General features: G+C 45.5%; 1 protein-coding gene across 1 annotated transcript in view; it reads right to left on the bottom strand.

Annotated features, from left to right (window-relative positions):
- Window positions 1-2790: 2790 nt before the first annotated feature.
- The window catches only part of LOC142777132 (synaptic vesicular amine transporter-like), an 85705-nt gene continuing 75133 nt past the window's right edge, over window positions 2791-13362 (bottom strand). Inside the window, exon 5 of the mRNA XM_075881466.1 lies at window positions 2791-2904. Coding sequence (XP_075737581.1) covers window positions 2791-2904 — 114 coding nt within the window. The remainder of the gene's footprint in view (window positions 2905-13362) is intronic.

Here is a 13362-nt window from a genome sequence, read left to right as displayed (position 1 = left end):
ATATGTTTTGTATAACTAGTTGTTCACGATTGCTTAACGATGCCAACAACAACATATATATTAGCAACGTCGGAAGCGGTTAGCCGATATGAAGCTCTAAGTGCTCGCGAATATGGTTGCCCTGGACACCGCTCCGAAATCAACCTCAGTGGATGGTAGCAAGCTACAAATGACGTTAACCCAACGTGACGGCTATATCTCGAGAGTACATATGTAATTCTTATAAAGCGCGGCTGCATTTCCGATGGAGGCGGAAATGTTGTAGGCCCATGTACTCAGATTTGGGTGCACGTTAAAGAACCCCGGGTGGTCGAAATTTCCGGAGCCCTCCACTACGGCGTCTCTCATAATCATATGGTGGTTTTGGGACGTTAAACCCCACATATCAATCAATTCTTATAAAGCTGGATAGAAATTCATGTTCACAAATATTAGGACTTATTTGAAAAGTAGTTCCGCCACACGGCGTAGTTCTGTGGTATAATACTTGATTGCAACGCAGACTGCTAAGGTTTGATTCCAGATGGGTCACAGACATTTATTCTTTGCATTCATCGAGTCAACGCTGCCGATGATAGCCTTTTCTTAACGCACATGCGTTAAACTTACTCATGTGTGTTCTAGCCGTTCCTGGGTACAAATGAAATGTTAATCACGTGCCTGTGGCACATACCCGCATATCTGTGGCACATATTCACCTTCGGGAAGATGCCACACTCTGATGGAAAGTGTTGAATAATTTCCCGATTTCATGGCATACGTGATCCCTGTCATGACCACCAAATCGTATTCGTCAATTTACACTCCCATACTAATTTCCGTTCATCCCAAATTAGGAAAGTAATCACGAGAGCACCCAGATGTACGTGACTAGATAGATAGATAGATAGATATATAGATAGATAGATAGATAGATAGATAGATAGATAGACAGACAGACAGACAGACAGACAGACAGACAGACAGACAGACAGACAGACAGACAGACAGACAGACAGACAGACAGACAGACAGACAGACAGACAGACAGACAGACAGACAGACAGACAGACAGACAGACAGACAGACAGACAGATAGATAGATAGATAGATAGATAGATAGATAGATAGATAGATAGATAGATAGATAGATAGATAGATAGATAGATAGATAGATAGATAGATAGATAGATAGATAGATAGATAGATAGATAGATAGATAGATAGATAGATAGATAGATAGATAGATAGATAGATAGATAGATAGATAGATAGATAGATAGATACTCAAAGTGCCAGCACTATGCAATGCTCCGCATTTATTAATCTTTGGTTCACACAGCACTCCGCTTGTCCTACGTAGAAGCAGCCACAGCTCAAAAGGAACACCTCAATTTTGGGAGAAACACCACGCAGATATATGTGACAGGGGAAGGATGGCGGTCATATGGTCATACCTGGTCTCCACGGTGTTTCACACAAAATCAAGAAGTTTGGAACACTCACAGGGAGGTGGGTGAGTTGGTTTGGCGTCATAATCAAGTGAGAAGTGCGGCAGCAACGAATGCAAAGGACGAGATGAAGAGAGGGCATGCACGGCACCGACAACTGATGTCACACGTCCTTTATATGCAGCCAGTGTCGTCACAGAAATCGTCCCAGAAGGTGCAAAGCGAACGACACTTGCGTGGTAACAACCTTTTGAATAACATACAAAACAATAAAAACATGTCACTATGTTACATACGTGTACAAGGGGTTTGACTACCTTATTGACACGTCGTCCTCTGAGGGCGAAGTTTGTTTCAGAAGTCGAGGATGACTCCGCTTTTGATGGGGGATAAGTGGCATGTGCACATTGACTGTTTTAGAAGTGAAGCAGCTCTTTGACTAGCCGGTGTAACGCTGTCTTTCCGTCCGCACCACACCCTTCGCCATTGGTGTTGGAACGTTGTCAAGTAGTTCACGCCTCCTATCAGTGCACGGTGGCGTCTCCTTCTCTCGCCTGCCACGCGCTCGCCGCACGTGACGTGTCTCACACTTCAACCGACGTGATGTGTCTTCGCCGCACGTGACGTGTCTCTTTCTACCACTCACAACGTTCGAGCCCACTTCCCACGTGGGCATCATTAAACGCCTAGAACTTTGCAAAGTAGGGACACTCTCCTCCTCTACTCTCGTTTCTCCTTCGTCTCCTCCCCTACGTCACTCATGCGGAGTCAACGGCCTTTCGAAAAGTGAACAACGCGTGCCAGGCGGCATGCTGCAAGCATTCGCACTAGCCGCTTCGCTCTTGGTATCTTTTGTTTTTTAGTTATATGTTGTTCAGGAGATGTTAGCGCTTTTATACAGCGCCGCACAATTGTCCTCGCAGAGAGAATTTGTGAAAATCACAGCAATCGAAGAAATGCCTAAAAGAGCACCAAAGGAGTGTTCATGTATCTTTTCAAAGAGCACACTATCTGCGGAATTTTACGCAAATTTATTAGCTGCACGTTTTGCAGTTAGGATAACTAATCCTAAAGCTATATACAAGAGCGTAACGCTGGTTCATGACATCGCTGCAGTGCCACATATGGTATACAAATATTTAGGCAACCTTTGTCTTTTTCGTATGGGGTGCTCTTGTATCGACTAATTGCAAACAAAAAGGTACGGAGTAAACGTTCCACTCCGCTAGAGACTTTCTGAGGCTTATACATTTTTTCGAAATCAGAAGCTGTCTTAAGGAATCATTTGTTATTGCTCTTCGGAGAATTTGAAATAGCTAGGCCTCAAATGCAGTTTTAAGTGGGAAAAAAACACACGCAATTAGATGCTGTAACAAGTCCAGAACATGTCGAAGGAGAAAAGGAGCTTACCGATTCCTAGGCCTAGTACGAAGTGCGGACCAACCAAGAACATTACGCTTCTTGCCTCAGGAATCTGCGGTGCATAAAACAAGCTTGTGTATGCTTTCATCGGAATTTCAAGCGAGCTCAGAGTTATCATTATATAAAGGATATTTCTTCGGCAAGGTAAGCTCACCTGCAAAAAAAATGTTGAAAGTCTCTCTTTGAGGTGTACCACCAAGTTTATATCAAGCCCACATGCCCCGCCGCGGTGGTCTAGTGGCTATGGTACTCGGCTGCTGACCCGCAGGGCGCGGGTTCGAATCCCGGCTGCGGCGGCTGCATTTCCGATGGAGGCGGAAATGTTGTAGGCCCGTGTGCTCAGATTTGTGTGCACGTTAAAGAACCCCAGGTGGTCTAAATTTCCGGAGCCCTCCACTACGGCGTCTCTCATAATCATATAGTGGTTTTGGGACGTTAAACCCCACATATCAATCAATATATCAAGCCCACCGACATACCCAAAAAGGCTATTCCAAAATGTTTTGGCTCCTTTGATTATGACGGATGCCTTATGAACTCCAAAATGTAGTTCAAGTCTTCCATCGTTCAACCTCTGGGACCACCTTACTGTGTTTTTGTACCTTGGTGACGTGCCAATCACCAGCCTGGACGTCTAGATAAACATCTACGCGCACTGTTTTGATGCCTACAGCACCACGCCCTCGTTAAGAACACAGAAGTACAGGTTGTTGAGCTGGTCTCTCAGTCAATTATAACGCACAGTTTTGGATCTTTCGTACGAAAAAACAACGACGGAAAGGCTAAGGGAGAGTAATATCCCGACTGCTTTTTTTCCAAAATCACTATAGTGCAATATATACGCAGCGGAAAGCAAGGCACACATATAACAGATAACGCTTAGTGCAACACAGTGCACAAGTAAAAGGGAAAATCCACATCGATCGGATAGCATCACAACTTGCGATCGAAATCTCTGTCCGCGAAAGGAGAAATCAGGTCTCAATAATGGTTAATGAACCTCGAGTTTATACGTCAAACGCTACCCCGCCCCAGTGGTGTAGTGGCTAAGGTACTCGGCTGCTGACCCGCAGGTCGCGTGATCGAATCGTGGCTGTGGCTGCTGCATTCTCAGTGGAAGCGAAAGTACTATAGGACCATGTGCTCAGATTTAGGTGCACGTAGAGAACCCCAGGTGGTCAAAATTTCCGAAGCCCTCCACTAGGAGTCTCTCAAATTGATATGGTCGCTTTGGGACATTAAACCCCACGTATCATCATGATCATATGTGAAAAGCTTCTGACAGTTTTGCAGTAGTGGTTTCTTTGTTTGTCCACAAAATCTGGATTTTATTCAATTATGGCTCACACTTGTGGGAACTAATGCGGGCCGGCAAATGTGTCGTTCATACAAAAAGACGAGTCATTGGTATGAAACGGTGATTACGGAATATCCCGCAAACTGCATCAAGGTTTTGAAACTTTTCAATCACGCTTTCATTTACCGTTAGTAGATAATATGTGGTCTTTCTTGAAAGATGAACTTAACAGTCTCGCAAATAAGTATACAACAACATGCATTCTTTCAATAAACCGACATCAGCTATCGCATAATAAATCCCTTTATAAACTCGTCAGCAAAACTACACTTTATTTCTGTCCACAAAAATGAAAGGGAAACCGGGTGCATGGCGCAAATACTATGAAGCAGAACGCACATACTTGAAAGCCATTCGCACAACTAAGCACTCCGTCTATCATAATGACCTACATCGCATAAAGTCAGATAACACCCAAAAAGATTGGCAAACCATCAATTCTCAGTCGTGCCGAACAGTCATTTTTCCTAACGAAACAAGCAATTCCTTACCTGACTTCAATGATGATTTGATTGGTACGTGGCGTTTCACATATTAAAACCACCGCATGAATATGTGAAACGCCGTAATGAAGGGCTCCCAAAATGTTGATCACCTTGGGTTCTTAACGCACACTCCAATTTGAGCACACGGGTCTACAGCATTTCGCCTCCATCGAAAATGCATACCACCACAGCCGGGATTTGATCCCGCGACCTGCGAGTCAGCAGTCGAGTACCTTAGCCGCTAGACTACCACGGTCAGGCTTACAAAACTTAGAGTATGCTAGTATCGTAAACCAAATCTTTTCTTCAGTGATAAGCCTGGAATCCAACACTTCCATTTCAGGTTTCTCCACATAAGTCGTACCAAAGATGTCCAACGTTTCTTTTCCCGTAGACAACATTTATTTCCTAACTAACGAGCTTAAAAGGTCATCATCCAACAGCCCTGACAAAATCACATCAATACTGCTCCAAAATACCCAAATCATCTCTGTTTCCTTTCAGGAGCGGAGCTCCTTAAGGCGCCACCCAAATGTTCTCTGTAATATCCACCTCTCTCAGGTATGTGCCAAGGAGGAGTTTAGTTATTGGAATGTCTGCTAGCTGGCGGTGCTTGTATATAATGAACTTGCTTGTATATAATCAGCTTGTATATAATCAGGTAGTGAGCTTAGAATACAGGATGTCACGTTAGAAATAAAAAACATTCACAAATATCTGGGCGTATGGATAAGCAATGGGGCCGAGTACCTAAGGGAACATGAAATATACGTGACGACTAAAGGTAACAGGAATGCAGCGGTGATAAAAAACAGGGCCCCATAGAGTTACAATAGGTATGACGTTGTGAGAGGAGTATGAAAAGGGGTCATGGTTCTTGGTATGACGTTCGGGAACGCGGTCTTGTGAATGAGATCAGAAGTTCAAGCAAGATTACAAATTAAGCAATATAGAATAGAGAGGCTTGCCTTAGGAGCTCACGGGAATACACCAAATCAGGCAGTACAAGGTGATATGGGATGGACATCATTTTAGAGCAGGAAAGATAGCAGCAAGATAAAATTTGTGAAGCGATTGAGAGAAATGGTGGAGGAGCGCTGGGCTAAGGTGTTCAGCTACTTGTACATGAAGAATCTCGATACGAAATGGAAAAAGCGAATCGGGAAATTGACTGGTAAATACTTGGAAAACAGCAGGAGGCCACACCAAAAAAAATTATCGGTTAAGAAGAAGATGAAGGAAGCTTAGACCGATATGAGGAGAATCGGCATGATTAGGAAGTCCGCACTAGAGATCTATCAAACTTTTACGCAGGAAATTGCTAAGGAAAGGATTCATGATAATCCTCGGGGTAGTTCTCTGCTGTTTGAGGCCAGGACGGGAGTATTGTGAACCAAGACATATAGAGCCAAATACGAAGGCGTAGACACGGTATGCAGCGCGTGTGGAGAGGTAGGGGAAACTGCCGAACACTTGATAATGTTCTGCAAAGGGCTTCACTCAATAGTTCAGGATGATGGCGCAGAGTTCTTCACTGCACTTGGGTTTAGGTACAGGGAGGGCAAGATAGACTTTAAGCAGTTAGAATTAACTAGGAGGAGCTTATCTGATATGTGGCTAAAGTCAAGACATGAGTGAAAATAAACCCTTCACTGCAAATTACGAGCCCTCAACCTCACTAGATAAACGAAAAAATAAATCTAGTTTTTGGTTCTCTAAGTATTACAGCTTGGTGGCGTTAGGCGCCCCCGAAATATAGGGTACAGCCATATCAATCCATCCATCCATCCATCCATCCATCCATCCATCCATCCATCCATCCATCCATCCATCCATCCATCCATCCATCCATCCATCCATCCAATATTCTGTTCAGACTGGCACGGCAGATGGACGCATTTTTTGAGCGCTCCCAATCGACTGCGCAGATAAGTGGTTTTGCATGTTTCCAGCTTGCCCTTATATTTAATGAGGTAGCACTTAACACCTTTGAAGCACTCATTACATTGTACGAATTTTTCGAGGGTCAGTCACCAGGGATTTACTCATTTGTGTGTATCTTTGTTTCTTTGTGTTTTTTCTCTATTGCCACACTGTAGGGGAGGTGCACGTACATGGAACACGCAATTTTTTGTAGTAGAGCTTAGCCTTTTTCTTTTTCGTAGTGCAGGGTTGGTCGTATTTCGTGTTTGTAGTTTTCGAGTGGGAAAATTCATAAGTACAATTGGTGTCATAAAGACATGGTTGAAAAGACTCTAAAGTGTTCAAAATGCGGGTTGGGTTTGAAAATGAACCCAAGGACAGAAGAGAATGGAGATGAGGCTGACGCCAAGTGTAGGCAATGTGAGGTCGAGGAAAAAATGAAGAAAATGATGGTTGCCGGTTGCCAGAGTAAACTGCTGATGAGAATAACCGAGCTGGAGACTGCGTTGGCAACTTAGCAAGAGAAAAGGACGGCAATAAGACAGCACTAACGAAGGTGAACAGGAAGTGGCCGAAAGAGAGAACAGTAGGGCACCGGTAACCAGAACGGCAGAGAAGAAAGAGCAAGCAAGTTTGGAAAAAACAGGTTAAGCCTGTTTAATGGTCGCAAGACCCAACTTCAGCGAAGTACTGGTGGAGCTGGGAGAAGACAAAGCAGCCGGCATCACAAATGCAAGTAACCCCCAGGTGCAGGACGCTCAAGCTGAAAAGTCACAGCACGTGATAATTGCTGGAGAATTGAATTTAAATCGATGTGCAGAAGCAATCAAAGAGAGGGTAAGAGGTGACAAGAGGGTTGCAGTAGGGATGTTCCCAGGACGCAAGCTGGAAGCAGTCATGAGGCAAGTGAGAGCAAAACTCAGAACTACAGCTGATGGACGAAACCTAATGATAATTTCAGGCGGTTTAAACGGTGTCTTAAATGAAGATGCTGCAGGACTAGTGACCACACTGGCGAAATGGGTAGGTGACATGCGCGCCACTTCTCCTCAGGTACAGGTAGTGATATGCATGATACCGGAGGCCCCGGTGTGTGACGGCAACCTGCAAAAAGCGGTTGTAAACGCAAACCAAGAGATATGGTGGATGAGTCGAAAGAAAGTTTTTGAGGTTGTGGAAATAAACAGAGAGGTGCATAAGTGGGGTGGTTTTCCACAAGACAGAAGTTACTTCGTGGCGGCTAGGTCATAAGGTGGGTTGGCGACTTGCAGGACATGGAGTAGCTTTTATGGGGGACATGCGTTCCCTTCGGGGTGCAGGATAGCTAGTAATGAGGAAAACAACCAGGGAGACTCTTTGATCGGTGGTACGGACAGATACGATTCCAAAGTGGCACCAATATCTAAGACAGGTAGAGTCTGGGGCAGAATTAGACGCAGCCACTAGGGCCGAGCCAATTCAGACGTAGGATGTATAAACATGCAGGGTGGCAGAAAGAGGCTGAAGTGGGAAGAGATAGAAGAGCAAATAAGGGAAGGGAGGCTGATAGTATACAGTTTTGTAGAAACTCATCTTTTTTATTTATATGTGGGGTTTAACGTCCATAGAAACCCAACTTAGATATAGAACAACCTCCTAACAATTTGGACTACGCGTATTATATTGTAATATAACCGAAGGCAGTAGAAAGGGGGTGGCATTGGGGCATTTATTCATAAGAGTACAGACTGTAAAAAGGGTCATTAAGGAGTGAAAGGAACATTTATGGCTAAAAGGGAAAGTGGCAGGGCAAATGACACTCCTTCGTTTTGTGTACTTGTGGACGGTAGCAAAGGCCAGAGAGGAAAATCAGGCAATGGTGGAGTGTATATCCAAGGGCATCGAGAAATTAGGAAGAGGGTGCGAGATAATTACACTAGGAGATATGAATGCGCACACAGAAGATATGGATGTGTATACGGACCCAACAGGCAAAATTATTATAGATATGTGTGGAAGGCATACAGTACTGAGAAGTGTGAAGGGCAATTAACATGAGAGGTAGGAAGGCTGTAGTCGCAAATAGATTACGCACTGATGTCACATAGCATGTATGATAGGCTCAGGTGAATGCACATAAATGACGGTGGCTCTAAAAGTCTGGGTAGTGATCAGAAACGTATCAAGCTAAGCTTTAGAATAGCAGCGAAAGTGGGAAGGAGACAAGATGAGCAACTACAGGAAAATGTTTATTCAGAAAGGCAAATAGGAATAGCTACTAAACATATTGAGAACGTGATCCCTGAGGATAATGAAACAGCGTGGACATACACGAATCTAATTAGACTGTTAGAGCTAGCACTTGCTAAGGCACGTGACAAGTCACCCCGGGAAAGAAGACACAAATTCAAGAGTTGGTGGGATGAGGAAGGTAATAGAGCCATAGCAAAACGTTAGGAAGCCTCTAGGAAACACAGGCATCCTAAGCAGCGGGGTGAACGGACAGATGATGTTGAAAAAATTGGGACATCTTCCTAAGCTGTAGAAGGGAAGCGTCACTTCTGATCCATGAAAAAAATTACAAGAAAGGGCGATGGGTGACTGGCAGAAGTACGTAGAAAGATTAGAAAGGCAGCTGCTAAATTTCGGAACTATCTATACTCCCTAAGAAATCAGACGAGCCTAGAGCAGAGGTTTATAGTTAACGCTCAAGGTGCTAGGTTAGAAGGGGTCAAAGCTATTGAATATATAAGAGCAAGGGTGACAGAAAACTTTCGACAGAGAAGTGCCTTATGCACCACATAAACAAGGATGAATCAATGAATCAAGTGGCGCAATGGCTCAATTTGCACAACGAAAGTGGGAAAGGGCTGAGAAGAGGGTCCCTAGTAGTACATCAACAGTCCCAGATGGTATTCCAATTATGCTCATAACACAGGTGGTTGGAAGACAATCTGTTTTCACTGACGCAGTGCATCGAAATAACAGACAAGGAACACAGGCCCCCATGCCTAGCATTTTTCGATATCAAGAGAGTGTACGATAGCGTGGTTCAGGAGGCCTTGTGAGGAATACTGGACACACTAGGTGTGGAAGATGGGGTCACTAATCTTTTAAAGGATATCTGTAAAAGTAACAAGGTAGTTATAAAGTGGAAAAACAGGTATCGAAGCCCATATAGGTAAAACGGGGGCTTAGGCAGAGGTGTCCTCTGTCACCCTCGTTATTCTTGATGTACTTACAAGGATTAGAGGCCAAATTAGAAGCAAGTGGACTTGGCTTCACTCTCTTTTTTGTCAAACAAGGAAAACTCAATAAACAGGCACTACCAGCATTGATGTAGGCAGATGATATGGAAGGCAAGAAGGAAGATTTGCAGAGATTGATTGACATCTGCGCTAATGATGGAGATAGGTTACATTTCAGATTCATAAAGAAAAAGCCAGCAGTCATGATTTTTAATTATAATGAAAATAGTTAGCCTATACTACAGGAGGTCACGCAAGAGATAACAGTTAAATACAAATATCTGGGCATATGAATAAGCAACGGGACCGAGTACTGAAAAGCTAACGTAATATACGTAGCGACAAAAAGTAACAGGAATGCAGCAGTGATGAGAAATAGGGCATTGTGGAATTACAATAAATATGATGTTGTGAGAGGAATATATAGAAAGGGGCCTTGGTTCCTGGTCTGACGTTCGGCAATGCGGTCTTGTGCATGAGATGAGAAGTTGAAGTTATGTTAATAATTACGTGACGTGGAATATGTAGACTTGCCTTAGGAGCTCACGGGAATACATCAAATCAGGGAGGACAAGGTGATATGGAATGGATATAAATTGAGGGCAGGGAAGCTAGCAGCAAGATAAAATTTGAGAAGCGTTTGAGAGAAATGGGGTAGGAAGGTTTTCAGCTACTTGTGCATGAATAATGTCAATACAAAATGAAGGAAGCGAACGACAAAATTGGCGGGTAAATACTTAGAAAACAGCTGGGAGCCAAACCATGCGGCTTGGCATGGAGCGATCACTTCAAGCACTAGGTTCTGCTGCTGGCTTAGCGTACAGTACTGAAGCTAACACTCAGGTAAACAGGCCTGCCAGGGATGCCTAGGCACCCAGGCAGGTTACAGTCCAGCGTTTCCCAAAGGGGACGCAGACGAAGGAAAACCACGTGCTTACCGGGCGCTGGCAAACAGAGGAGAGACCTTTTCCGGTACGCATGTGACTCAACCTCGCTAATTTTCGTAGCCGCTGAGAACACGCGCCGCGCCCGCGCGTGACACTATCTATCGCAACGTGCCGTAACCAGAGCACGTAAAAGAAAAAGCAGCGGCCATATGGCAGAATTCCCGCGAAATGGTCGCGGGTGCGCCTCATATTCGCAATTCTATTATGCTTAATTCAGCCTACATACCGGTCTACAAAGGCAGTCGGTCATCACGTATGCATGCATAGACGTCATGCAATTGGCAACAGCTAGCCTTATCCTAGCCCTGCCACTGCTGCTGAGTGAAATAAAATGGAGCCACAAACAATACTCCTTAAAAATAATGACGCCGCGGAATAGGGACAACGGGAAATCATAATGCTCCCAAAAGAGAGCGTCCATGGCGCAGAGAAGAATCGTCACGTAATGTTTGGGTTGGGTGACCGGGTGGATGCGAGAGTGCAAGGCGAGACGACTGGTTGAGGCCCTCATGCAAGAAACGGGCTCCCCTTAGTCTCGTCGATGTTGACGATAGGGCCGTGAGTTGAACTAACGCCGCTTCAGTGGTGATTCGAATGGACCTCGCTGCGCTATTTGGCCCTTCTGCTAGAATCATAGTCGCCGAACTAATTAACTTCGAGGCGTCCTGGCGTTGGTAGAGAGTAGTGCACAGCGTATGCGACAGCTTACTTCGTGCAGAAGCCGTGATATAAAGGTCAGCAGAGCTTCTCAGCGACAGCCGGAAGCAGGACACAGCCGGGCTGCCTGATGACCGAGGATCTCCGAACACCTTGAGAGTCCAAGGTGGTGTAGGGGTCGGTGACTTCCTTAGTTGTCATCGCCACCACGCACAGAAGAACCACACACGTACACACGCACGCACAGCTCCAATGATCGGGTCCCTTCAAACGCGCCCCCCGTAGGAAGGTGCAGCGTGTCATTTGTCCCTCTCCCTATGCTAAAGCACCAATTCATCAATTTGCGACCCCCTCCATCAGCGAGGAGAAAAAAAGAAAACACGCAAAAAGACAAATTCAAGTAAACTTGAACACCAAAATAAAAATCGACAACAGCAATGGGCGGGGCTGACTTCCTTGCAAGCAGTGGCTGGAAAGAAGTTAGCTAACTGAGACCAGGCAGTAAAAATGAGGGCCTTCGGTGTCGAAAATAAACCCGCCGTCCGGTGCTAAATCGCTATAGTGACCACTTCCTCAGATTAATCGGTGCGTAGTCCAAACGCGGTCTGCCGCACCGGGTGCGCGCCGTTGCTTGCGGGAAGAGCCACTGGGTGCTGGCGCAGGCTCGTCAGACCTCGACGAAAAATCTCTCAAGTCTGCGATTTGGGCATGGCTGAGTTTTCCCGAAAGCGGGTCTTTCAGCAAGTACGCTAGTGGAGTCCAAGCTTTCTCCACTCGGCATGGACCAAGCCACTTAGGAGCGAGCGAAGCTGAGAAACCCTTGCTCGCGTCGCTAAGAACGTGGTTGTGCTTCAGGACAAGGTCACCTACCTTAGATGAAAGGTGGCGATGTTTTCGGTCGTACAGGGCGTTTTACTTGGCCCTGGCTGAGTTCCAACTCTGCTTTGCTCTACTGAAAGCTCGACAAAGCCTGTCCCGAAGTGTTGGAGCATAAGCAGAACAGTCTGCCAGTTCTTCCTCGTCCCCGAGCTGGCATTGCATGACACTGGTAAGCAGATTTGCCAACTCCCTTCCGAAGTTAAGGAAAGCAGCAGAGAAACCAGTAGAGTGACATTCGGAGGTTCAGATTGCAAATTCGAGTTCACTCAAATTGTCTGCCCAGTCTATTTCACTTTCGGCAAAGGTCTCCAAGATCGGTTTAAGCTTAGGATTGGTTCGCTTCGTCAAATTACACTGGCGGTGGCAGGGCGAAGTGGTGCAGTGATCAATTCCTAGGAAACGGCACGTATCACCAAACACCCTAGTGGTGAAATATGACACGTTTTCTGTCATAAATCTTTTCGGAAAGCTTTACCAAGAAAACACTTGCTGTAGCCTCTTTAGCTCCACTCGCGCTGTCAGTTTCCGTAGCGGCAACTCCATCTATTTGGAAAAATGATAACGACTACCACCAGATGTACGACCCTCTGCTTACTCCTGGCAAACTACCCCATTAGTTTGCAGGTGGCTACTTGCAACTTACGCTCACTGACAGTCGGTTTCATCAAGCCGCGCGGCTTGCCACCCCCTGATTTCATCTGTTGACAGATGTGGAAGGAACGGCAATAGTGAAAAATGTCCCGCTTCATGCCAAGCGAAGTCACAACCTTGCTCAGATTTGCAAAAACTTTGGAGTCACTCAGGTGACCGGACATGGGCTGGTCGTGAGAGACTCGCAACAGTACGACTCTCAGACTTTTGGTAACCAGCTTAAATGGGTCCACGGACTCCTGATCGGTGGCTATGTACTTCAGCAGGAGTCTATCATGGTCCAGCAAGTATTTATCTGCGGGCAACCCAACGACACACGCTGGTTCCCGTCCCCCTGCGCCAGCCGCACTAGCAGCAACGTCTCGGCAGTCCATCTCCTTGAGA

The sequence above is a fragment of the Rhipicephalus microplus genome, chromosome X (genome assembly GCF_043290135.1).
Source record: "Rhipicephalus microplus isolate Deutch F79 chromosome X, USDA_Rmic, whole genome shotgun sequence".
Taxonomy (NCBI): Eukaryota; Metazoa; Arthropoda; class Arachnida; order Ixodida; family Ixodidae; genus Rhipicephalus; species Rhipicephalus microplus.
Note: the sequence above shows the minus strand (reverse complement) of the source record. Positions and strands in the feature narration are given on the sequence as shown.